Genomic DNA, 26,207 nt, shown 5'->3' with positions numbered 1-26,207 from the left:
GATTCCACTGGATATTCACCAACAACGTTGCCTAGGATGGAGCATTTTGGTTATGAGGATAAACTGACTAGACAGAGTTGATTTTCCTCAGAGCGGACAAGGTTGAGGGGATTAAAGTATACAAAATTATGAGGGGCATAGATAGGGTAGTTAGAGAGAAACTTTCCCTTTAGCAGGTATGTCTTTAACCAGAGGGCAAATATTTAAGTCGAGGGATGGGAGATTTGGAGGTGATTTGAGGAAAATGCGGTTGAAATCTGGAACACTGCCTGAGGGAGTGATGAAGTCAAGTATGTTTAGGACCATTTAAAAAGTACTTGGATGAGAACTGAAAAGCCATTGCATGGAAGGCTACAAGCCAGTGGCTGGAAAATGGGATTAGTATATACTCGATGGCCAGGACAGATACAGTGGGCCAAAGGGCCAGTTTTCTTGGTGTATAACTCTGAACTTTAGTCAAGATACATTCTCATGATATGAAGGCAAATGAATATCAACTGTTTGGGTGAAATCACAGACAGTGACATTGGTCTATGGAAGCAAAGCCCGTCAAGTAGTCGATGCCTTTATGGGAAATTAGGAGAAAATAATATTTTCTTTGCAAGCCAAGATAGATTCCCTCCAGCAATCTCCTTTCGGTACCAGCTTACTGACATTCAATTCCTAAAAATAAAACATTCATACAGTTAAAACATAGAATGCTGGAGATGCTCAGCAGATCAGGTAGGATCTGTGGAGAGAGAAACGGTTAACATTTCAGGTTGATGAATGGTGAGTATCTCCAGCGTTTTTTTGCTTTTATTTCAGATTTCCTGCACCTGCATTTTTTTTGCTTTTCAATATGTTCACAAAATGTGCTTAAAATCTCTTCAGAACTGAACTGATCTAAAATCTCACTTGAAGTTGTATTTTTCTGAATACAACAGTGGTAAGTAAGTACTATTAAGTTTTGGAAAAACATAGATGGACAATGAACAAAAGGTGAGGAACTAGTTTCATTCTCATGTTCAGGGCTTACCCTAAAGATTTCATTGCACATTGCTTGGAGGCCTAGTTGTAATTTGAGGTATTCCAGTTGAACGTCACTGGATATGATCCTATCACAAAAAAAAAGGATGTGTCTGTTTTGTTTCCTGCTGGCAGCTCGCATCTGTGGTCCCACCTTCCCCAAGCACCCCCACCCCAAAAAACAGAATAACTAGTGCATTATATAGTATACGAAGGGTTTAATTCTTGTCATCATGATACAGATGGAGTGCCTGCCAGCTTTCAGTTAGCCTCCATTTGCGTAAGCTCCAGGATCACTCAGCTAAGTGAAAGTGCTCCCAACATGGCAAGAAGCCAGAGCCACCTAATGTCCTTCAAATTTTAAAGGCAAATTTGATTGAGAGGACACGAGGGCTTTCAAAAGGGCAAAAGAGAGCCGGAAGTTCTCTTTGCAAATCAATATAATAATCCTGGAAATAAGATATAATTCAGAGAGGTGGATGATTCAAGCTATTAGTCCAAATTTTTGGTATTCATTAATGTTCTTGATCTAGAGTCTTTTCAAATGAGAGTCTTCACTTTTGTTAATTTCTCAAATACACTTTAAGCTGATGATTAATGATATTTTAAGAGGGACAAAATAGTCAACAGATTTGAAAAGTGAGTTGACTACAAATTCTTCCTGACCTGAGTATTTCCAACACTTTCTTGCTGCTTCACATTTCCAGCTTCCACAGTGCCTTTTAGTGTTGAGAAAGATAAGGTTAATATATATCAATGTATGTTTCATTGCATCTATTGCAGGAGATGCTAGGGGAAACCCTTACCAGGTATTGAGTCTGGTGTGTGATGCTGATGTGTTACTGGACCTCTTTTGAACAACGTGTGGGCAGTTAGATTTAACTTGATTTTAGTTAGTACCAGTGAAACTTTAATGGCAGTGGACTGAAGATTGGCTGTGAAATACAATTATCCAGAGAAATTTAAATGGATGCACTTTTAAAACTATTAATCCGTACAGTACATGTATCTCCACAGTCATCAGTTAAACAAAAATAATGTGATGGCCGAAAGCAAATTAAAGCAGAAGTAGACTCTGATTACAGAATGAAGCCAAGGGCAGAAAAATGGGCACTTCAATTTGCTGAAAGAACATTGGAAATGAGATTAGTGGATGTACAGTAAAACACCGATTAATCTGCTCTATGATTGTTTAGGAATTCCAATGGTTTGGCATCTCTCTCATTAGGGCACTTTCCTGTGCTCCCTTTTACACTTACCAGAGCCATGTTTTTTTCTGTTCTTTAAACACAGTTCATTACAAAATTTATTATACTGCTGTGTAATAACTTAATGAAAAAAAAGTATTGATATTAATATGAGTAATATAAAATAGTCCAGAAAATTTGCCAGTCTGGCTCCACCAAAGTCCTGAGGATGCCAAATTATCCGAATGTTATTTTATGTGGCAGTGATGACGAGACAATGTATATTTTTCTAGGTTAGGAACTGAGAGCTATCAGAGACTGTATGGTCCTTTAAGGAATTTGCAAGGGGAGTTTTGAGCCTCAACAAGCATGGAGAGTTCCAACACCATGCTTCCCCAGGCCTTTGACCAAATCCTTTGAGTAGGGGTCCAGCATGGAAGTGGTGACCAATTCAACCAGTACGTTTGGGTCCAGCAACAATGGCATTGTGGCTGGAAATTGTGTTTATTGCTGGAAATTACATTGGTAGAAGGGGCTTACAGGGGGTCACAGCACAGCAAGAGTCTGGCAATTTTCCCCACAGCAAGTTACTAGGGTTTCTGGCGCACTGATCTGAAGTAGCAGTGTCTTTGGGGAGCACAGACCTCCTGTCTGCTCAGGAAGGTGACATTTGTCCTCCCATTTCTTTTGCTTCCCCCAATGTCTTTAGCTGTCAATTGCCAGCTAGCATAGTCTCCTGTTGCCAGTGCCAGAATGAAGGCTAGACTCGTCTAGGCTCAGAGCTATTCAAGTTATCCTGCAAGGTGATGTACAGCTTCCTCTGCTGCTGCCTACCTACAATGCTGCAGCCATTGGGGAGAATGCTCTATAGGGGCAATGGGACAGGGAAAGGCATTTGGAACGTACAACAGTAATTATTTGAAACTTAGCATGATTGTTTATAATTTTGACCTGGAACATACATTGTGTAGTGGCTTTAATTTTTTACATAGTGTTCAAACAGATTCTGTGATAATACCTGTCAGAAAAGTAAGGTCTGGGACTGCTGTTGAATGGAGATGGAGTTTGTGCTGCAGATGTCACAGTCTTAAGTTCCTTGTGGACAGGCTGGGCAGAAAAGCACTGAATAGGTCATCTTCTTTCTTAACGTGATGTTGAGCTTATGCAGCAGATCACCTCAAATCTTAGCAACTACTGTAAGCAGGTGCAGGATTCCTCCAGCATGGTTCAGGAGGCAGAGGCATCATTTCAGCATGTCTGTTTCAGGTTGTTGTGTGCACACTGACCACAGGAGTCACAGACGTGTCATCGGCAGATAACTCTTGTCACCTAGTTTCCACCCTTTGGCTAATCATGGAGGCTATAATGTAAATGGAGAAGGAAGCTGCCAACTGGCAAGATATTGATGTCAACCTGCATCCTTTGCTGCTGATATTTATGTTCTAGCTGATGCTGATGGAGTAGAATTCCTTTAGGTTCCACTGTAAGGCAGAGTTGATGTAAGATCTGGATAAATTCAGACCCTGTCCCATGTAGAAGCATGCTAACCTGTCGGCTTGTCCCATTGGCTTGCTTCTGGCTAGGATAATTAAATTGGCTGGCTCTCTTGAAGTTTTGGTGACCTGTTACGCAGGCACGGTAGTGTAGTGGTTAGTGTAACGCTATTACAGTGCCAGTGACCTGGGTTCAATTCCAGCCGCTGTCTGTAAAGAGTTTGTACATTCTCCCTATGTCTGCGTGGGTTTCCTCTGGGTGCTCTGGTTTCCTCTCACGTTCCAAAGACGTACGGGTTAGGAAGTTGTGGGCGTGCTATGTTGGTGCCGGAAGCATGGCAACACTTGCGGGCTGCCCCCAGAACACTCTATGCAAAAGATGCATTTCACTGTGTGTTTCAATATACATGTGATTAATAAAGATATCTTAATAGTGATTTGGGGCACTGCAAGATGTTGCAAATATCTCCAGCCAAGTGCATATAGATACATTGCCATAGTCACCTGGCAATCACCAGCAATTAGATCATGCACGCAATGAGTTTCAGCAAAGGCTCCCTTGCAGTGTAGATGTTTCACAGTTATCTATTCCTTGTTAATCTTCATGTATAATTGCTCCCTTTCGACCCTAAGTGAATTAGGCTTCTGCTGAGAGCTCTGCTCCTCACCTTCCTCCCCTCCGCTAGCAGACTTTGGGTGGGTGCCCTGTTTATTCTCCCTGCTATCTTGTATTTAAAGGGGATTTCCTTTTTAATGCATCCAGATCAGTACAAATGGTGAGTATTGTACAGGAATTTGACCTGGATTTTGCAGAGTGGGGCCTGCCATTCACACATTGTGCATGGATTTCCCATTTGCCCTTTGCTTGGCTGCTTCAAATATGAAAGGGAGCTGAGTAAACACCTGGATGAACAGCAAAGCTGGAAGATGTATGCCTTTGCTCTCTAAGCTATTAACCTTTATGGAACGCTTCTGAATGTCCCAAATGATCAGAAACATTCAAAATTCTAAAAAGTGAATTCAATGCCATTTGAAATTCTTAAATGCATTACTTCAAATACATAATTTCAAAGCAAAAACTTGTCTCGTCCTTAAAAAGTCAAAAGTGCTGGAGGTACTTGACAATTCAGGCAGTATCTGTGGAGAAGTACACATAAAGTGCTGGAGGAACTCAGCAGGTCAGGCGGCATCCACGGAGGGAAATAAACAGTCGACATTTCGGGTCAAGACCCTCCGATGAAGGGTCTCGGCCTAAAACGTCGACTGTTCATTTCCCTCTATGGATGCTGTCTGACCTGCTGAGTTCTTCCAGCACTTTTTGTGTATTGTTCCAGATTCCAGCATCTGCAGAATTACTTGTGTCTCCAGTATTTGTGGAGAACTGCATTCCGATCAATGACTATTTATCAGTGGTAAGAAAAGTTAGAAATCCAAATCCATTTTAAGTTGCAGAAAAGGGAAAGGGCTGGAGGGATTTTTCTGTGATAGGGTGGAATCTGTGAATGCTGTGGTGGTGTGGTGTGAGAGGCTTGTGAAGACTTTTTAATTGCAGCTGATCTTTCAGGAAGAGTTGTAAATGAAGGCAGATGAACGAGAACAAAAGAGGAGATTTAAAAAAGAAACAGATATGAGACTGCAGATGCTAGAATCTGGAGCAAAAAAAGCAGAACTAGAATGGAGATACAAAATGCTGTAGTTTATGGAGATCTGGTAGCATTTCTAGGGAAGAAAAACATGAGTTAACATTGCAGAACAGACTGGAATGGTTGGTTATCTGAAAGCATCGATTTTAATGTTGAGTCCTGAGGAGTATTGCCTAGTAGGAAGATGGGATGCTACTGAGTTTGGGTTGGGCTTTAGAAAACTGTAACAGACAAAAGACTGAGAAGACAGTGTGGGAGTGGGATAGAGAACTATAGTGTCAGGCAACTGGAACTAGGGATCTTCCTTGTGGATTGAACAGAGCTGTTCTGCAGATTGGTCACCCAATTTGCATTGGCAGCCACTATAGAGGAGACCAAATAATGAGCAAGAACTAAGTACGTGAAATTTAAATCAGTACAAGTGAATTGCTGCTTCACCTGCAAGGACTGTTTGTTTCCCTAGATGGTGGAGAGAGAAAAGAGGTAAAAGGAAAGATGTTGTATCTCCCACAGTTGTGTGAGACGATGCCATGTGAAGGGGTATGTTGTTCAGCAAAGATGGAAGAGTGAACCAGGGAGTCATAGAAGAAATGGTCCTTTTGGAATGCTGAAAGGGGAAGGAAGGAAACCTATGTTGAAGGTGGTGGGAATTGTGGAGGATGATCCATTGAATGTAGAGGGTGATGGGGTGGAAAGGAAAGATCAGGGGAATTCTATGCTTGTGTTGGGTGGGAGGAGAGGGATTCTGAGCAGAAATGTCTGAAGCAGAACAGGCAGTTGATTACTGTGTCGACTACAATGTCTAAGCACAATTAGAGAGAATTGGAAATGGTGCACATTAAAACTAGGATATTTTAATTGCATTAAAGCATGACAACAAATGTGATAACTGAGATTTCTAAGGACAAAATAACAGCAAAGACTATATTTGAAAAGACAAATAACTTTTGTGCAATCGGGGCAATTTATTTTACGAAAGCAAAAATTGATTTAAGGTATGAAAGCAATAGTATCAACCACAGAAGACTGGTCATTATAATGGGCTATAATTGCTAAGAAAGTGAAAATAGTCTTCCAACATTCCAGGAGCAACACAAGATTGTTGGAAACATAAGGAACTCCAGTGTTTGGCAGTAAAAACAAAAGTGGAATAAAATAAGCAACTGTCCAAAATACATCCCAAATATGAATAGTCACTTGGCTTGAACATGTAAACAGCTGCAATAATTTAACACATTTCTGGTAAGTCCTTTTTTACACACTTTCTGTATACTATGTTAACCATATATACATAGTTAATATAACTGAATCACAAGGAACCAAGTTTCTCATCTATATTTCTCAGATATAGCAACATAAGATGCCTTTTCTTTCTCCTGTCTTCAGCATTCCTCCTTCACATGCTCCAGACTGAGTTCACTTTAACCAGTAATGCCACAATACTCTTACTTTCTCAAATGAACTATTATCATTTGCATTATCCATTTCTGATAGTAAAACCATTTTAAATAAAATGTGGAAAATTATATCCTTGTGCAAAGAGAACTAATTTTACCTGCCTAGAAATGCCAAATAAAAGCAAGACTACATGATAAAAAGCATTGGGGAGAGTCTTCACCAGAAACACAAAGCTTATTTGTACTTCAGATTAGGTGGAGAGAGGACTAGCAGGTGAATTAACTCAGTTATTGGAATTGCCTTTAATTTTCGGCAAGTATAAGATAACCAGTGGCTAGTAGTGTCATATTGCATTATCTTAAAGTACAAAGTTTGAGAAAGAAGTTTCCTTAGAGAAAGAAGTAGGAGAATGCTATTTGTGGTCAATTCAGTAGTCAGGGGTATAGGCAGGCGTGTTTTGAAGCTGGGACAAGGAATCCTGAGTTTAAATGTTTATTCCTCAGTGGATAACAAACTCCTGGAAGGGGAGAGTGAGCATGTTGAACTATTAAAAAGCAATGAGCAAACCAGGAAAAAAGGATCAACTTTCCAATAGATTGAAGTTGAAATTGTGTAGAATTATGCAAAAATGTATATGTCATTCAAAACAGGGAGAACATTAAAAGCTGTAGAGCTTGTACAGATTTGATAAAATCATGTTGATAGCAAGGTCTGGAAATTATAGTTTGAGGAGGGACATAACACTTCAATAATTTTCACAAGGTAGGACTAGAGAACTTAAATATTTTTTTAAAAATCGAGTAAAATGAATTCTCACCCCACCACCATCATTTCTCCTCCACTCTAGTTCTTTCCCCTTAAACTTCAATCTTCTGAATCTAACCCTTGCACCAGGTGAAACTGAGATTCTGAAAGTAAAGGGTGGTTAAGCATTGCTACAGAGTAGTAGAGGCAGAGTCTGTCACATCTTGGAAGTGAAAAGCAGATGAACATCTACTTTGCAGCAGAGAGATGCAAGAGCAGTGAGGTGAGATTTGGCTTGCTCTAGTAAAGAACCAGCAACAATACAATTCATCCAAAAGGCAACAACTTCTGTTGCAAACTTGTAGCTCTTACAATAGAGAACAGTAAATTTGCTGCAACAAATTTAGCAGTATTTCTAAAATAAGAAAAAGATCTGGACTCTTCAATATCTCCACCACTATCTTGTAAGTAATGCACCTTTTTGTTAGTGGTTTGGTATTCTACATCAAATGCTTGCATACCCCCTACCTTGCCCCATCCAATCACTGCTGATGCCCTTGGATCCCCTGAATGGCTGTTGAACTATGTCCCAACACTATCCCCAATTCCTCCAGCCTCTCTCCCCTCTCCCAGTGATGACCCTTTTTCCATTCACCATCACATTGCTCTGGCCCCGTTGTCACAATGCTGCCCACACCCTTGTGACCCAGAGCCCAACTGATTTCCACTGTGAGCTCCATCGTGGTAGTCACTAATGAAGGAAAGCCTTTTGGCTTTCCGCATCGTGGAATTTCTTGCTTGGATCCTTGCACTACATGGGTATGGGCAGCCACTCAACCTGTGCCCTAGCTGCACACGGCACTGACTTAATACACGTCTGGCACCCTGGAATTTCTGGAGTTTTGCTCAGGTGCTAAAACAGGTTTGTGGTGTACCAGGAGGAAAGGGAACCATCTCTTCCCTTCATTTCAGTTTTCTAGCTTATGGGATGCACAAGGTTCACTGTTGAAAGATGGTAAAATAACTTCTTAAATTGTTGAAAGAAGTTTCTTTTCTCCCCCACTTTGTTTTCCATAGTCTATATGATGCACAATGCTTATTAATCATCTCGGGGAGGGTGGGGAAAGAAGTAAAATGATGACTACTTTTGCATTTAGCTAGGCATACTTGCCTTTCATTCATTCTGCAGAGGCTTGCTGTTCTGTCATTCCTTTCCAAAGGCTTCATGTGGATTCTGATTTGAACTGATCAAACTGATAAAAAAAATAGGGCCTTTCAGCCCACTGAGCCTGCTCTTGCCAACCATCAAGCATCCATTCACACTTAACCCTACACCAACTCAGTTTTGTTGCCATATTTCCATCAGCTCTCCCATTCCACCACCACCACCACCACCCCCCCCCCCCCCACCCCAGATTCTACCACTCACCTATTAGGGACAACTTGCAGTGGCCAATTAACCTTCCACCCCGGCGTCTTTGGATGTGGGAGGAATTTGGAGCACCCGGGTGAAATTCGTGTGGTGATGGAACATGCAAACTCCATAGAGAGTACACCGGAGGTCAGACTTGAACCTGGGCTGCTGTAGCAGCTCTATTAGCTGTGCCAATCTGCCACAAGGGGAATTTGAGAAAGCGACTGTGGACTATGTCAGTTTAAGTACAAAAGGGAATCACTTGCCCATTTGGTTTCTATTTAATCCCACAAAGTGTTTCTGTTTGAACTGACTTTGCTTCCCCCTACCCCCACTGTACTGCTGGGTGAAGACAAAATAACTGATTCAGTTGTTGTAAAGCAGTGTGAAGTTGGTTTTCAGCAGCTTTATATAGTGTCAAAGAAATTGATGCTATATTAAAGTTCAAGCAAAACTTTTTTCAATAAACCAGCAATATGTCCAAAATATCCCAATATTATCTCAATGACTGTTGAAAGGGTTTGTGCCTCTTCGTTAAAACTCTCGAGTGTATGATGATTATGGTGATGTCATTTAATGTAGGTAATTGTGGAGCATGTTGATTGAAGAACTAATCTCCTGATTAGAGAACAAACAGCCACCCTCCACAGAGTATCAGGGTTTTCATTCAAGTTATTGAAGCTCTTTATAAGGGATTCTGGATGTTTCTGGTTCTGGCACATATGAGGACACTCCTTTCCAGAGAATCTTTTCAAATCCCCTTAATTGACAGTCAAATTTGCAAGTCCCTATAAATGGAAGGGGAAACATGATAACCTGTATACTTTCTCCACTGTCTCCATTGTGGCACAAACAATTTCAGCAAACTCTATGGTCTTTGAGAACATGGGAACAGGTCATACACCTTGAGGCTGATTCGCCATTCAATGAGATCATAGCTGATCCTGTACCTTGTCCACTTTGCTGCCTAATCCCCATGTCTGTTTTAAGTATTGGCTATCCATTTTCCCATGGTTAGTTTCAGGAATGTTCAGACAAATGGTCTCTTCATTTGATGAGTCCTGCTATCATTAACATATTGAATGGAGGGACTCTCATCATGTACAAGTTACAGCAGAAAAGGTCTTTTACATTAATATTGCACTGACATCTTTAATGAAAGATGCACCCTTGGGGGGAAAATATGGTTCATTGTTCCAGGTTGAAATGAACAATTAACTGAACTTCCCTGGAATGATTTTCATGTGTTGTGTGAGTGAATCCAAATATGAGCACCTTTATTTTTCTGCCATACAAGTACAGTCTATATTTGAATTAATAAGTTATGTAAACATTTGCTGATTAAACAAATGCCATATAATTACCATCTGCTGGCTGGTTTGCATGTAACCCAGAAGATTGAATAAATATCTTGATAGTGATCATGTTTAAATTGTCTTGAGTTTGCTGGGATGCTGGGTAAGATAGCCTTATTAATTGTGTTCACAACTACAATGTTTACAGTCTGCTGGTCAGGGTGTAGTTTCAGTTCTGTGCAACTTGCTGTCGTGGCATAGGGACCTGTCGATCATCTATCAGATGGCAAATTATAAGAGGCAACAGTAGATATATATACTCACTTCAAAGATATAAAATCAAATATACAGTGCCATGCAAAAGTTTGGGCACCCCGGTCAAAATTTCTGTTACTGTGAATAGTTAAGTGAGTAGAAGATAAACTGATCTCTAAAAGTCATAAAGTTAAAGATGAAACATTCTTTTCAACTTTTTAAGCAAGATTAGTGTATTTTTGTTTTGTACAATTTTAGACTGCAAAAAGGAAAGGAGCACCATGCAAAAGTTTGGGCACCCCAAGAGATTTGAGCTCTCGGATAACTTTTACCAAGGTCTCGGACCTTCATTAGCTTGTTAGGGCTATGGCTTGTTCACAGTCATCGTCAGGAAAGGCCAAGTGATGCAAATTTCAAAGCTGTACAAGTACCCTGACTCCTGAAACCTTGTCCCAACAATCAGCAGCCATGGGCTCCTCTAAGCAGCTGCCTAGCTGCTTATCAAAGCAAATTAATAAATTAATTAAAATAAGTGATGCCCACAAAGCAGGAGAAGGCTATAAGAAGATAGCAAAGCGCTTTCAGGTAGCCGTTGCCTCAGTTCGTAATGTAATTAAGAAATGGCAATTAACAGGAACGGTGGAGGTCAAGTTGAGGTCTGGAAGACCAAGAAAAGTTTCTGAGAGAACTGCTCGTAGGATTGCTAGAAAGGCAAATCAAAACCCCTGTTTGACTGAAAAAGACCTTCAGGAAGGTTTAGCAGACTCTGGAGTGGTGGTGCACTGTTCTACTGTGCAGCAACACCTGCACAAATATCACCTTCATGGAAGAATCACCAGAAGAAAACCTTTTCCTGCGTCCTCACACAAAATTCAGCATCAGAAGTTTGCAAAAGAACATCTAAACAAGACTGATGCATTTTGGAAACAAGTTCTGTGGACTGATGAAGTTAAAACAGAACTTTTTGGCCGCAATGAGCAAAGGTATGTTTGGAGAAAAAAGGGTGCAGAATTTCATGAAAAGAACACCTCTCCAACTGTTGAGCACGGGGGTGGATCGATCATGCTCTGGGCTTGTGTTGCAGCCAGTGGCACGGGGAACATTTCACTGGTAGAGGGAAGAATGAATTCAATTAAATACCAGCAAATTCTGGAAGCAAACATTACACCGTCTGTTTAAAAAAAAAGCTGAAGATGAAAAGAGGGTGGCTTCTACAACAGGATAACGATCCTAAACACACCTCAGAATCCACAATGGACTACCTCAAGAGGCATAAGCTGAAGGTTTTGCCATGGCCCTCATAGTCCCCCAACCTAAACATCACTGAAAATCTGTGGATAGACCTCAAAAGAGCAGTGCATGCAAGATGGCCCAAGAATCTCTCAGAACTAGAAGCCTTTTGCAAGGAAGAATGGGCGAAAATCCCCCAAACAAGAATTGATAGAATCTTAGCTGGCTACAGAAAGCATTTTACAAGCTGTGATACTTGCCAAAGGGGGTGTTACTAAGTACTGACCATGCAGGGTGCCCAAACTTTTGCTTCAGGCCCTTTTCCCTTTTTTGTTATTTTGAAACTTGTAAAAGATGAAAATAAAAAAGTAATCTTGCTTAAAATATTAAAGAAATGTGTCATCTTTAACTTTATGCCTTTTTGGAAATCAGGTCACCTTTTACTTGCTTAGCTATTCACAGTAACAGAAATTTTGACCAGGGTGCCCAAGCTTTTGCATGCCACTCTATATGAAAAGGGTGTGCATGCATAATAACATAAAAGGGGATAGGGATCATTAGCACTGGGATCAGAAAGAGTAGAACTGATTTCCAGGAGGAATAATAAACTCATCTAATCGGAAGTATGTTGAGTTGGTATTGTGGAAAAAGTTAGATAAAGTAAATTGAAACACTTTTTTTCTAAGCCTATTTTGTAATGAATATTCCCAAGTCTATAGTATAACTGTTAAATTAATTGCCTTTTTACTTCTTCAAATAAAACTTGTGTGTTTAAATTTGCAATGTGATGTAAATGTTGCTCAAATCTACTTGAGCACGTTGATCATTTTTAACTGCATGGTTATGAGTTAACCAGATTACTGTTGGTCAAAAAAAATCTCCCTTTTTGTTTTGCTGCCTTCTCGCAAATGTTCAAAAAAACCTTCCGGTTTTGCATTTTTGTTTTCTTTACCGTAGGAAGAGGCTGAATTTGTCCTTCATGCTTACATTACTTATGCATTGAACTTAATGACCCAACAGCTTATGAAGATGAGTGGATTCCGACCTCTTGCATATCTCGCTATGTAGACGACCCAACCTTTGGGTATAAGGACTTTGCCCGACGAGGAGATGATCAGCTTCCTACATTCCGGGCACAGGTAATTTATCTCTGATTTGGGAGCAATAAAAATAGATTCTTGTGTTTAAAGAGCTGTAACAAAAGATGCAATTTGAATGATGGCCTGATGTATGTAGTCTAGATGGAGTTGCCAGGATCTCTTTGTACAAATGGAAAAAATAATCAATATTCAGATTATTAAAGGAAACCCAATTAGAATGTCTTTTTCAGAAAGAACATGATAACTGTCACACATGAGGAATGGAAAATCAAGAATAGAAAAGACCAGTGGAGAGCAAAATATTACAAATGCATTTGAACAACATCAGATATTCAATTTCAGACTGAATATCCGAACTCTCCCTCACTGTAGATTTTTGGCCATGAAATTATCACATCAGGAGCCCAGTGAAAACACCATCATTTATACGGAGAAATGTGAATCTCTGGAGTAGCTTGAAAGTTGCTGATCTTGAATTAAGTGCCACAGTATAAAGGAACAATGGATGCAGCTATACTGTTGCCCACGAACCACAACGTTATTGGCATTTTCAGCCTAACATCAGTGCTCCTAGTCTTAATCCAGGAGAACCAGACTAGCTTGTCATCATCAGTTTATTTTGGGTACAGTAGCACAATGGTTATGTTATTCAACCAGTAATTAAGTAGCCTGGTCTAATGATCCAGAGGCACCTTTAAATAACTATTCCTGCAAAGTTGTAAGAATCGGTGTGGAGTGGAGGAGGAGGGTCAGTGCGGGCAGTGGGGAAGGGGTTTTTATGAGAGTTGAATGTGAAGTAATGGAGTAAAGTTGCTGATCAAATTTCTCCTTAATTCAGAGATCAATTGAGGTATAATATACAGATCATCATACATGGGAAAGGTGAGATGTAGTAAGATATCAGCCATGTCCTGTGACCAGCAAACAATTCAAAATGGCAAATATAGAACATAGAACACTACAGCACAGTACAGGCCCTTCGGCCCACAAGGTTATGCCAACATTTTATCCTGCTCTAAGATCTATCTAACCTTTCCCTCCCACATAGCCCCCTATTTTTCTATCATTCATGTGTCTATCTAAGAGTCTCTTAAATGTCCCTAATGTATCTGCCCCCACAACCTCTACCGGCAGTGCGTTCCATGCACCCACCACTCTCTGTGTTTTTAAAAAAAACACTTACCCCTGACATCCCCCTTATACCTTCCTTCAATCACCTTAAAATTATGTCCCCTCATGTTAGCCATTGTTGCCCTGGGAAAAAGTCTCTGACTGGCCACTCGATCTATGCCTCTTATCATCTTGTACACCTCTATCAAGTCCCCTCTCATCCTCTCCAAAGAGAAAAGCCCTCGCTCGCTCAACCTATCCTCAGAAGACATGGTCTCCTATCCAAGCAACATTCTGCTAAATCTCCTCTGCACCCTCTCTAAAGCTTCCACGTCCTTTCTATAATGAGGCGACCAGAACTGAACACAAAACTCCAAGTGTGGTCTGACCAGAGTTCTATAGAGCTGTAACATCACTTTGCAGCTCTTGAACTCAATACCCTGACTAATGAAGGCCAACAACCCTATCAACCTGTGTGGCAACCTTGAGGGATCTATGGATATGGACCCCAAGATCCCTCTGTTCCTCCACACTACTGAGTCCTGCCATTAACCTTGTATGCTGCCTTCGAATTCGATCTCCCGAAGTGTATCACTTCACACTTATCCGGGTTAAACGCCATCTGCCACTTCTCATCCCAGCTCTGCATTCTATCAATATTCTGCTGTAATCTACAGCAACCTTCTACACTATCCACAACACCACCAACCTTTGTTTCATCAGCAAACTTACTAACCCATCCTTCCACATCCTCATCCAAGTCATTTATAAAAATCACACAAGAGCAGGGGTCCCAGAACAGATCCCTGCGGAACACCACTGGTCACCGACCTCCAGGCAGAATACGCTCCATCTACCACCACCCTCTGTCTTCTATGGGCGAGCCAATTCTGAATCCACACAGCCAAGTTTCCCTGGATCCCATGCCTCCTGACTTTCTGAATAAGCCTTCCATGAGGAACTGTATAAAACACCTTACTAAAATCTATGTACACCACATCCGCTGCTCTACCTTCATCAATGTGCTTTGTCACATCCTCAAAGAATTCAATCAGGCTCGTGAGGCACGACCTGCCCCTCACAAATATATTCAGATTTAATGCCTGAGGTTTTATAGGAAGGACAAACAGTTGGGCAGGTTGCATTTCCATCAAGTATCTTGCATAAGCATAAAGCTTGAAGTGTTCTGTTGAGACACTATATCACTGGCTACAGTTAAATATTCAGTATAAAATTAAAGTTTAAAACAAAGTTTTTTTTATTATAAACAGGTTTTGATGACCCATAACAGGAACAGAACGAACACGAGTAATCTTTTGAACCTTTTGGTATAGTTCCTGTGCCCAGGCATCAGCACTTCTGTTAGACTTGGTCATGCTGGCCTGCTGCCTCTGCCCTTGGCTACCCTGCATTGTGCCCATGGAGTCCAACAGCCTACAGGGTTCACAGTTCATTTAAGAGCATTTTCTTGTGTGTTTTCATTTAAGCATTCTAAAAAAATGTAACAAATTTAGTTCATGTATGTTTGAATGTCAGACATTTGTAAATGTTCAATTTCAGTGATGGCTTTGATTGCCAGTAAACCTGGGGACAGGACCTCATCAGCTGTCAAAGCATTTTGTGAACACAACTGGTCACTTATGGAAGGAGAGCTCCTGTAGTGCACTGGCATATGCCAATGTGCTGAGAGCCAGCCTACTAACTGAAGCCTCTGCTTGGGATCATACTGGAAGCTCGGTTGGCAAAGATTGCTGGCTGATTCCTTGTCCAAGCATAAGTTAAGATTTGTTCTTGCCTTCTTGCCTTGACTAATAAAAAAAAATTGAGTTGCTTTTCATTGTTCTGGTGTATCTCTCTTGGGATAAGCCCTCTCCCTCTCTTTTTTATCTTTCTTCACCTTTCTTTCTCTATCTCTGTAGGACTACTCCTGGGAGGATCATGGTTTTTCTTTAGTTAATCGTCTTTATTCTGATATTGGCCAATTGCTCGATGAAAAATTTCGCATGGTTCGCAACCTGACCTACAACACCATGGCTATACATGAAGATGTGGATACAACCACCTTAAGAAGAGCTATATGGAACTACGTTCATTGCATGTTTGGAATAAGGTGAGGCCTCATATCTGATGAATGTGCAGTGCTTCATCTTCAAAATAATTGTGTATTAAAGCCTTAAATCTTTAGCAGGATCTTGAGCAAATTTTGAATAGTGCAAAACAAGAGAAGCACTCAATTAAGCATACTAAAGGAAAACCTGCAGTTAGAAATTGATAGTTTGAAAATATCATTAGATCTAAGAAGCATGATACTGACTTGTTTAAACAATTTTTCTTAAACAATTTTTCTTAAACAATTTTTCTTAAACAATTTTTCTTAAACAATTTTTCTTAAACAATTTGTTTAAGAAATAGGTATAATTTACTGTGTGGAAACAGCCCTTGTTGGCAATTGCCTCGATTGATCAGGAATGTCTGATCACGTTTATCCATTCTATTCCCTGTCCCTTGCATCCTTTCTATCTACTACTGTCTACCCACGTACTCTTGAATGTTGCTATACCTTGCATCTCAACCAGTGGCTCTCAGTCTTCCAACTTTTGTAGAGAGGTTTCCTGTGCCCTTTATTGAGATTTTTTGCAGATAATCTAACATCTTGTCCCTCACATTTTGCAAATAGTTTGCATATTAACTACTCTGTACCATTCTTTCAAAGTTTTAATATGCTCAACTGCCTCTCAACTATGTATTATCTATTGTAATAGAAAAACAGAACAATATTTCAAATTTTCCTTTCTCATTGCATTTCTTCATACATGGGAACATTCTAGTGAGTCTGAATTACATTTTCTGTGGTACCAATGTTCTTCGAACAACTAATCCAAAAGCTGCAAATGATGCCCTGGGATCTTACCAAGTTATGTAGGTTCATCATTATTGATGCTTTCATATTTACTACCATAAATATTTAGGAAAAAAGAACCAGAAAATGCTGAAATCATTCCAAACAGGTCAGCCAGCATTTGGAGAGGGGGGAAAGAAGAATTAACATATCAGGTCTGAATTTTTTTCCCTTCCCCAGACCTGCTTTTTCTGCATCTCCAAAGCATGTTTATCTCTAACCTAACCCAATTGTAATGAAAGATCTTCAGCTTGAAATGTTAACTTTTTCCCTCCCCCTCCCCCCTGCCTGCTGAGTATTTCCAGCATTTTCTGTTTTGATTTTGGATTTCCAACATCCACAGTATTTGGGGGAGGATTTTGGATTAAATTCTAGGCACTCATTAGAATTTTTTGTTAATGGGTTTATAAACTAAGCTGCTGTCTGTTGAATCTGTATCTCCTCCCCCAAAATCCCTCTGGTCCATTAATATTTCACTAAAATGTGTGAAATTTGATAAATACAAATTTCTACATTATTCTTATTAGGTCTATGATCAAATCTTTGATGTTCACAGTGGGAGAAAAAAAGTGGCCACAGATTGAACTCTGTGGAACACCACTAACAATTTTCAACCATTGTGGGAGAGAAATTATCCTTGACTTCTGTTTAGTTCTAATCAACTTTCAGTTTGACTATTATACCTATTCTTCTGCAGTAATTTCTCATTGGGATTCTTGTTATAAAGCTTTCTTTAACCACAATACGTCCTTTACATGAATCTGTCTAACACATCTGTTACCATGTTAAGGGATTTAATAAGATTTGTCAAGCGCAGTTGTCCCTTTTGAAATCTGTACTTGCATTTTTGTTTTCTGCTCTAACTAGATGTGTGCTCGGAAGTGTTTACTGTCTTCTAAGCATTATGTATTTGCAAGACTGATGACCAAATATCTACTATATGTGAAGTGAGGGCCATAGGGAAGTGGCAGAAAATTGGAATTGAGGCCGAAGATCAGAATGACTATGATCTTATTGATTTGGTGAAGCATGCTTGGGGCTGTAAGGTCTACATGTATTCCTACTTCTTACTACCTTTGCAAATCAGCCAGTGCAGAATCAGTTGTCCTCGTATTGAACTATCTTGCCAGAACTTGACAGTGAAAATTAGTCTTAAATGAACTTTTTTTTCAAAAGTAAAACAGACTATTTTAATGTTCAGTTATTAGAGTTGATTCAACTAGTTCAATGGCAATGAAGGATGTTCAGTAAATACTTCAGTTTCATTGACTGAGTTCAGTGGAATGAGCTGATGCCATCAAGGCTCTGCTTACTGCCCTTCCCTTACAGCCCTGAAAACGCGCTGAGGGATTGTTGAATCCCCTCATGCCTTGTGCTATGGTTCACCCATGATTTTGTTTCAAAATCTATTCCCTTTTGGTATAAGATTTGCATTAAGTGTGTTAATTTTTCTAACATTGCTACTATCTTTATAAAGATGTAAACAAAAATCTCAAAATTAGAATTGATTGGTATTATTTTTGTTAAAGATACGATGATTATGATTATGGTGAAGTCAATCAGCTGCTAGAACGGAGCCTGAAGGTTTATATCAAGACGGTGACCTGCTACCCTGAAAGAACCACAAAACGCATGTATGATAGCTATTGGCGGCAATTCAAACATTCTGAAAAGGTGAGTAGATCAAAGCTGGGAAGTATTTCTTGCTGACCCCAATTATTGTGTTGGAGGTTCTTCCTTCTTGTTAATATTTTACTTACATTGCCTTTTCACGTATTCTCATTTGTATTTAAGACTTCAAATCTCGCCAGTTCTCTCCTCTCCCATTCTGTTATGAGGGGATTGCTTTCTCACTCGGTAACACAGCACGTGATCTACAGTGCCTTGTCTAAGTCATGATTGTAAAATTAAGCGTTCAGCATAAATACAGCCTCCGTTGTGTGCAGGGTGAGCATTTGCTGTTTGTTTGATTTGCCCCATATGATCATTGAATGATTAAACCATAATAGTACCTCAGTTGTCCTAATATTAGACTCTTAATTTCCTTTAGCAAATGGTTTTATCAAATTAATGGCTGGAAGGAGTGTTCTCTACAATTTGCACTGCTTTCCAGTTCCAGTTATCTTCAATACATCATCACACTTCAGAGGTCCCTTGAGTCACTGCAGTGCTGCTCCCTAAGAATAGAGCCAGCCAACACATTATTAACCCTAGAATTCTTTGCAAAATTGAAATTCATTGATATTTGGGTGTTAAGTATTGAACAGTATCCTGTAAATTCAAAGCTCGTTTGTGCTTCTTCTGTTTCCTTCATTGCTCTTTTTGATGCCTTGATGTGTGTGCTTGTAATTGGCATTAATAGTACTGAAAATGAGTGGCATTGTTTACTGAAACATAGTAAACTGCTGTGGATAGCAGATTTAATGACTCTGTCAGCAGGCCTTTCTACCATGAAGACAATCTTTGTGGGCATGGAAATTCTTTGAAATTTGTAATATGCCAGAGCAGCAACTCATTGGTGTCTTGAGGTGCTGAGGAATTGATTCAATGACCCCACAAGGTCAGTAGATACCCTGAGCTAACCCTTGAACAGCTGCACCAAAGGTCCTCCTAATAAAGTTTTCAAGTTCCTTTATTTGAAAATACGTGGAGAAAGATTGGGATGACGCATTGAAATTCTCAAGAGTTGGTATACATTTTTACCAGATTTTATGCATAATTCAACTCTTTAAATGGAAGTGAGTTTTTCTTTGAAACAGTGATCTTATCAGATATTTAGACTGGTAGCCTTTCAAAATGTTGCACCTCTGTTGCAAATGTTGGGCTGTCCCAATCCACTGCCCAGACTCATCATTCATAATGCACGTCCTTGTTTATTTTTTCCAAATGACCTGCCCTCCACACCTAAGAGGCACAAGTAAGATGGACTGGACTCTTCTAGGCAAGTTCGCCTTGGGTGGTGTGCACTGAGCCTCCTTCCCTTTATACCCTGATAACTTTCGTGCTGTTAAAGGCTTTGAAACTAACTTGCCTCTGATAGAAACATTTAAAATCAGTTCAGATTGATGCTAATTATTTTTTTAATATAATTTAAAATGCTAATATGCGAGCCAGCACTAGCATAAAGCTGTCATGTAAAAAGCATGTTTATTGCTCTGCAAAAATTTAAAAAAAAAATTGCAGATGCTGGAAATCTAAAATAAAAACCGCTAGACTCAGGTGAGTTTAACCAGTGGCGGTTGGTGCGGGTGGCAGGTCAGATACATCACCATCTCACCTCCAGGTCAGTCTGAACTTCTGTGCTTTCTCATGTGCAAAAGCTCAAAGCACTTGGCTGGGAACAGCTGTCAACTGCTGATTGCCCACCGGAATCCCCCCTTCTGACCCAACAGAGCATCTTCAACTGTGGCAAGCTGATACTTGGATTACTGTAATTGCTAAAGATGATGAAATCCAACTCAAGATTTCCTCTTGCCATTTATGTGGTACTTAAGTGATGTACTCTGAAGGTGTGTGACTTCCTGGGTGAAATTAAAGCACGCCCTTGATTTAAGAGCCCTATGATCTGATACTGATGGTATGTTATAACTTTTTACTCATTTCCCTTAATGGAAGAAATTTTAAAAGCAAAATAAATGGTGAAATTTTTTAAAGCCGAGAATGAAAGCCCAAAACAGTTGGTTATTTTTGTAGATGTTTGATTTTCCTTAAGTTTGCATCAGCGATTCCTTTTAATATTAAAATTTATAAATGATTGTATTTCTCTTCATTATTATTGATTTATAGTTTATATTTAGGTCAGAGTGTCAATTTATAATGCAGTTATCCAAGTGGAATCTGGTTTGTCGTGCTTATTGCATAATTTGAGATGAAAAGGCAGTTTTCTATTTCCCCCTTTCTTTCTTCCTCTCTTTATTTTAAAAAAAAGTAATTTGGAATGAAAGTGCACTTTTCACATGTTTCATTGGCATTTTTAATTTTACTGGAAAAACATTGAGAAATTTTTTTTCGCATCTGGTCCCCTCAAATGACGCACCTGAGATCGAGATCATGAAATCTGGAGCATCCAGTGTCCAATCCATCACTAACCTTTTAACAGCACAATAGATGAGGAATGACTTCTAACCCACTAAATGATCAGTAAAAGCTTGTTTGTTTTTATTTTCCTCAGATCCACGTTAATTTGCTGTTGATGGAAGCACGTATGCAGGCAGAACTCCTGTATGCCCTGCGAGCTATAACTCAGTACATGACTTGAAATCAGGAGAAAATATTTTCTCCAAGAACATGCTGACAGTGGAAGCTGAACCAGTGCTGATTCTGTATTTTTTGGGGCAGTGACAATGAATCCATTCTAGAACATTGTCCAAAACATTAGCCATTATGTGCAATTTGTGCTGACTATAGAATAACTGAAACGTTGCTAAAGTTTAACACTGAAAAGTAATCTTACAACTGATATTACTTGCCAAATTCACAGCCTATTGATAATCTGTTTGCCTGTGCAATTGTTACAGTCAGGTGTAAATGTGAAGTGGTTTGTGAGAGAAAGCTGGTGAAGGAGGATCTTGGTAATTTCCAAAATGTGAATCAACAATGCAGACACTTCTATAAGGTTTTGTTTGCTTTAAATCTAGCGTGGAGATTGTTCACCCTCCTATGAATTGTTTTCTTATTTTCATTGTAGTTGAATTCTATTTGCACATCTGCCTTTATAAGCTAAACTACAAGAGCTAAATTAATCTCTGATGCAAGAACTGGATCCACTAAAGATAGAGAACAGTTTAAAAATAAATGTATTTGTTTATGTGTATGTTATCCTAAACTTATGAAATTCTGCTTTAAATATTGACCACCCTCAATTGTATTCTAGTCACAATCACTTTTATTCGTATCTCTTCCCATTCTACATAGTCCAGAAATGTAATCTGTAGAATAATGTTTTTGTAGAAACATTACTATGGTAAATGACACTACTTTGAGCAAATTGAATACATATGTGATTTGCTTGGACTATTAAACCATTAGATTGGTAGTAGTTAATGGCCATTTAGCCATTCATTGTTGAAACATGGATCAGATTTTCTTTTAATTAGCAGATAACTTTTAAAGAAGAGTTAAATATTGACATTCCACCTTAAAAGTTCATTTACCCTCATTGCTGCCATTGGGTTACATTCTATTTATGATTTCCTAACAAATTGATGCTCTGAAATAATATTGCAATAACAAATTTACATTTGAGCAAACTGGCCATTGAAACATTGCAAATTAGATGATACATTGGGTAGATTCTTGTAGCGTGGATGTTTGAAGTCAGCAGGAGAAGTGCTCCCAGGAATTGACAGTACAAATCTTTACAGCTTGAAAAGGAGAATTATTCCAGTGCTCACCAAAACTAATTCCTCCTTACAAAAACATTAATGAATATTAATTGGGGAGATCCACTGTTTAATATGCAAACTGACACTGAGCAAAACAGTATGGCAATTGTTAAATGATAATCTTTTTGGAAACTTGTTTTGATTGGGAATATTGGCACAATGAGAAATAATACTGGAATCTACCTTAAAATCTAAATAAAAGATGAAAAAATCAGAAATGGTAAATTGTGTTACACCGTTTATCAGAGAAACAGTGATAGTTATGCAAACTACCTATTTGTATGATACTTATTTGGCAATGGAAGCTGTCAGATCCCAGAAGTAACTTTTTAGAGTGCATATTACTGCAGTTAGCAACAAAACACTAATTGCTGAGGAGTAGTTAAGTATTGTGTAGCATTATTTGAGCAATAAAAATGCCTGCTCAGCTCTTTTATTGTACTCTTGCAGTTAAAACTTTTGAAAGATATTTTGAGGGTTAAGCAGTGTTGGGGCAAGGACTCTTAAATGTTTCAAAGACAAACTAGGATTCTCTTGAGTTTTTATTTCCCACTTTCATAGGCACAACCTCTTGCTTTTTTTTTTGGAAGCAGATTGAAGTCTTGTTAACCATGGTGAGTGTATGTTGTGTCATTGTGTTGGTTAAGCTTCCATAAATGTTTTCAACTAGAGCTAATTTTAAAAAAAAAACATTGAATGATGCAAACCTATCTTGGTTAGATATATTAGATTAAGTGAATCAAGTGGTTCTATTGCTAGGTGTCTATATTTAGCTGGAAGTGGCAATTATGAAAATACTACTGAATTTTTATTGTGTCCTCCCTTTGTTGAGCCCCACCTATCCTCCCATCTGGCCATATTCTGAGATTCCAGGATTATTCCTAAAACTGGAAAAAATTAATCCCAGAAGTAGTGTTTAATTAGAGGACAGTGACTTCTCTACTCGTAGGGAGGAGAATCTCTGCCTGATGTGCACTGGACTGAGTCCTTCCAAAAAATGATGGATGACCAGATCATTGTTTTTTGTACAGATTGCATAATGAAAGGACATCTGATTTGATGTAAAAATGTGTGAGCAAAGATGATGCTTTAATGATATACGTGGAATATCCTTCAGTGTATTGTCTATACATTAGCTTGGATTATCAATTCAAAAACATGGTGCAGATGTTCTAAGTATTTACTTCCATTGACTTTTTCAAAACAGTAAGTGCCACCTTGTGCCAAAATTATAATACAAGTGTGTACTTTGCGCACAAATATTTAAACTCCATGCACCAGGCTAGGGTTAAAACATTGAAACCAGCATTTGCAGTTGATCAACTACATTTAGGGATGTCTTCACTTGTACTATTAATAACCATAGTACACTTTTGTATTAATGCACAACTTTCCACCTAAGGGAAATCCTAATTTTAAAGTGGAAGTATAGCTTTGGTATTAATAGCAACAAATTCCAGCATAATCTTGCCCACTTTATAGAGACCAGAAAAGTTCCACCTTCTTATTTCAAAAATGAATGTCAAAAGGATTCTGGTTAACTTAATGAGGCAATTTGTCTTTTTTCATTGTGCTTTGCTACAGATCACTCCTGTGATCTGAATCAATACCGGCCATCACTTAAGAATTGGTGTGAGATAACTCCATTGGTTCTGTTGATTTTAATACTTGATAGTAATCATAAATGTAATACTAATTGTGCAGTGCAATCCATGAGGGATTAGCAGGTTTTTCTTAAGCGTTGGCTACAGTTAAATCCTTCAATCAGGCAAAATGCTCATAATTGTGCTTGGAGCTGCAGGACCCAAAACATCCATTGCCTGGTGTACTTGGCTGCTTTAACCAGACAGGCAAATTTAAGGTGCATTGGAGCTTTAGTTTGTGTTGTAAACTAACCTTCAAATTTCTCATGGCTTGCCATAGATTATGACAGTAGTTCATTAGTCCGTCATTAGTTATGAAATGTTTCAGGATGTCTGAAAGTCATTAAAGTTAATGTATAAATGCAGGCTTTTCAATTTCATGGCTGGTATGTAGAATGAAGAATGAGAGTATGAATAAATTTGATTCTTATCCAAATAACAATGATGCTTTCTATTTTGAAACAACAAAAACTGTTGAGTCTTAAGTATCATCTTAAGGGGGGGATATTGAAGCTACCAAATGGACCAGCTTTTAATGTGTGCTGGTGGGGGGAAAAAAAACTGGATTTAAATTAAGTAATGGAATTGAAACTTGAAATCTTCACCAATGCCTTCTGGATGACTAAGTATTATCTGAATGAAAAATAGTGAATGTATGTTCCTATTGTGCATCTAGAAACTGAAGCCTTTTCAAGTGTAATTATTCCAAATAAAAATACTTCATAGATTTCTACAGAGAAACTACAGGTATTTTTATGTTATGTTGAAATCATCTTGTGATTATCTATTTAGCTATCCAACAGTATTATAAATAATCTTGGATGCTTTGGTACTATGCACATTCAATCATTTATAATTGAAAAAAGCTGTGATACTAAGCTTCTGTCTTGTGCTTTGTTACTGTATGATTAAGTTGCTCTATAATTTGTATGCAAAATATTGTATTGCATGAAACAGGTATCACCAGTTTCGATCCACCCACCTTGTTTTGCAGTGTATTTTAAGAAAGCTACATTGAGAAAAGGTTCAACAACTGTAAATGCAGAAGGTAGCACCTGCGGTATTTGGCAAATCTTGTTTAATGTGTGGGAATGAAGTATTTTTCTACATCGCTCTTGTTAATTCACTTACTGGTGAAAATGATCCCTGGCAGCTGCAAATAGAAGATGTGAATGGTGAATCTGTGGTCACCAGCAGTAAAAAGGGTGTTTTGAATTTTACTCATTTTTACTCGGTTAATTCTTGCAGAAGTTTTTATTTGACATCTTTTCTGAATTGCTTTTTTTCCTCTAATTTTATACAGAAAATGTGACTATGGTTGTGATAGATATTTAAGTAAAGGTGATTTGTTTTTTTCCCCAGTGATATTTACAATTTGTATCAGATGGAGGAAAAACACAAGGCATAAACTATTGGTACAAATGATATTTTGCATTGCGCTTTGGTGAGCAAGACTGTGAGACTGATAGTTTATTTTGTTTAATTTGACACCAGATTAACAATGGAACAAGTGCATTCTTAACCATACACTCTACCCAATGGATAATCTGCACTTATTCCTGTGGTTGAAGATGTTCGATTATAGGTACGAAACAATGGAGTTGGTTTGTAAAGAAAAATCACATTTATATTTGGAGATTTCATTGTTGTTATTGGGAAGGAAGGGAGATCAATTTTTGTTTCAATAAAATTTGGAAAAACAAAACTTTTTTTCTGGAATAAATTTCTTGTCCATCAGTTTTATTTTAAACGTAGACAAATGTACTTAATGAAAGAGGAAGGATAAAATACCTAAACAAAAAAGGAAATTTTAAGATGTGTGACTAAACTCATAAGTGGGTTCTAATTGAAGAGAAGCAACCAATGTCAGAGCATAGGGAGTTCATGGATGAATGTATGGCTCTCAAATGTGGGGCAGATGCTGTGAGGTCAGAATTCAAGGAAGGCGTTGAAGCAGATTACAGATGGATTGATGCTGTGGGGATTGGAAGAATTGATCAAAAGTGTTTTCTTTAATTGTGGGAAATGAGTTTTTTTTGAGGGACTAGTCAAATTTATTCAATGGCTACAGGGGGAGCTTTTCTGTATAGGTGTTCTGACACATCATGATGGAAGTCCTGTTATGAGCATGGGTTACTCAATTCTAAAGATGCCCTTATCCATTCCCTTGTTAGCAGTTGTAGGACAGCACTTATCAGATAAAAGTAGATTATTTTTCTGACAAAGACGGAATAGAGTAGGAAACGTGACTTATGATTGAGCAGTCTGCTAAGACTGACCTGTTTAATCTAAAATAGCATCTGTAAAAAGTCTCATTTGTGGTACGTATGGAAACCAAGCAGTGATGATCTGGGAAGCTGGGTGATGTAATGCATACAAATAAAAGCTGATGCAGATGTTGTCA

General features: G+C 38.7%; 1 protein-coding gene across 4 annotated transcripts in view; it reads left to right on the top strand.

The window, feature by feature from the left end:
* LOC127575929 (sestrin-3-like) overlaps positions 1 to 25,520 on the top strand; it is a 102,900-nt gene extending 77,380 nt beyond the window's left edge. For 3 of the 4 annotated variants that reach the window (XM_052026186.1, XM_052026183.1, XM_052026184.1), the window contains 4 exons: positions 12,688 to 12,806; positions 15,797 to 15,987; positions 18,306 to 18,450; positions 20,948 to 25,498. In XM_052026186.1, the coding sequence (XP_051882146.1) occupies positions 12,688 to 12,806; positions 15,797 to 15,987; positions 18,306 to 18,450; positions 20,948 to 21,034 (542 nt within the window). In that variant the 3' untranslated portion in view covers positions 21,035 to 25,498. Of the gene's footprint in view, positions 1 to 12,687; positions 12,807 to 15,796; positions 15,988 to 18,305; positions 18,451 to 20,947 lie in introns of all 4 variants that reach the window. The other variant, XM_052026185.1, reaches the window with a different exon arrangement.
* The last annotated feature ends 687 nt before the right edge of the window (positions 25,521 to 26,207 follow it).

The sequence above is a fragment of the Pristis pectinata genome, chromosome 11 (genome assembly GCF_009764475.1).
Source record: "Pristis pectinata isolate sPriPec2 chromosome 11, sPriPec2.1.pri, whole genome shotgun sequence".
Classification (NCBI taxonomy): domain Eukaryota; kingdom Metazoa; phylum Chordata; class Chondrichthyes; order Rhinopristiformes; family Pristidae; genus Pristis; species Pristis pectinata.
The sequence above is the reverse complement of the archived record's forward strand: the minus strand, read 5'-3'. Positions and strand labels throughout refer to the sequence as shown.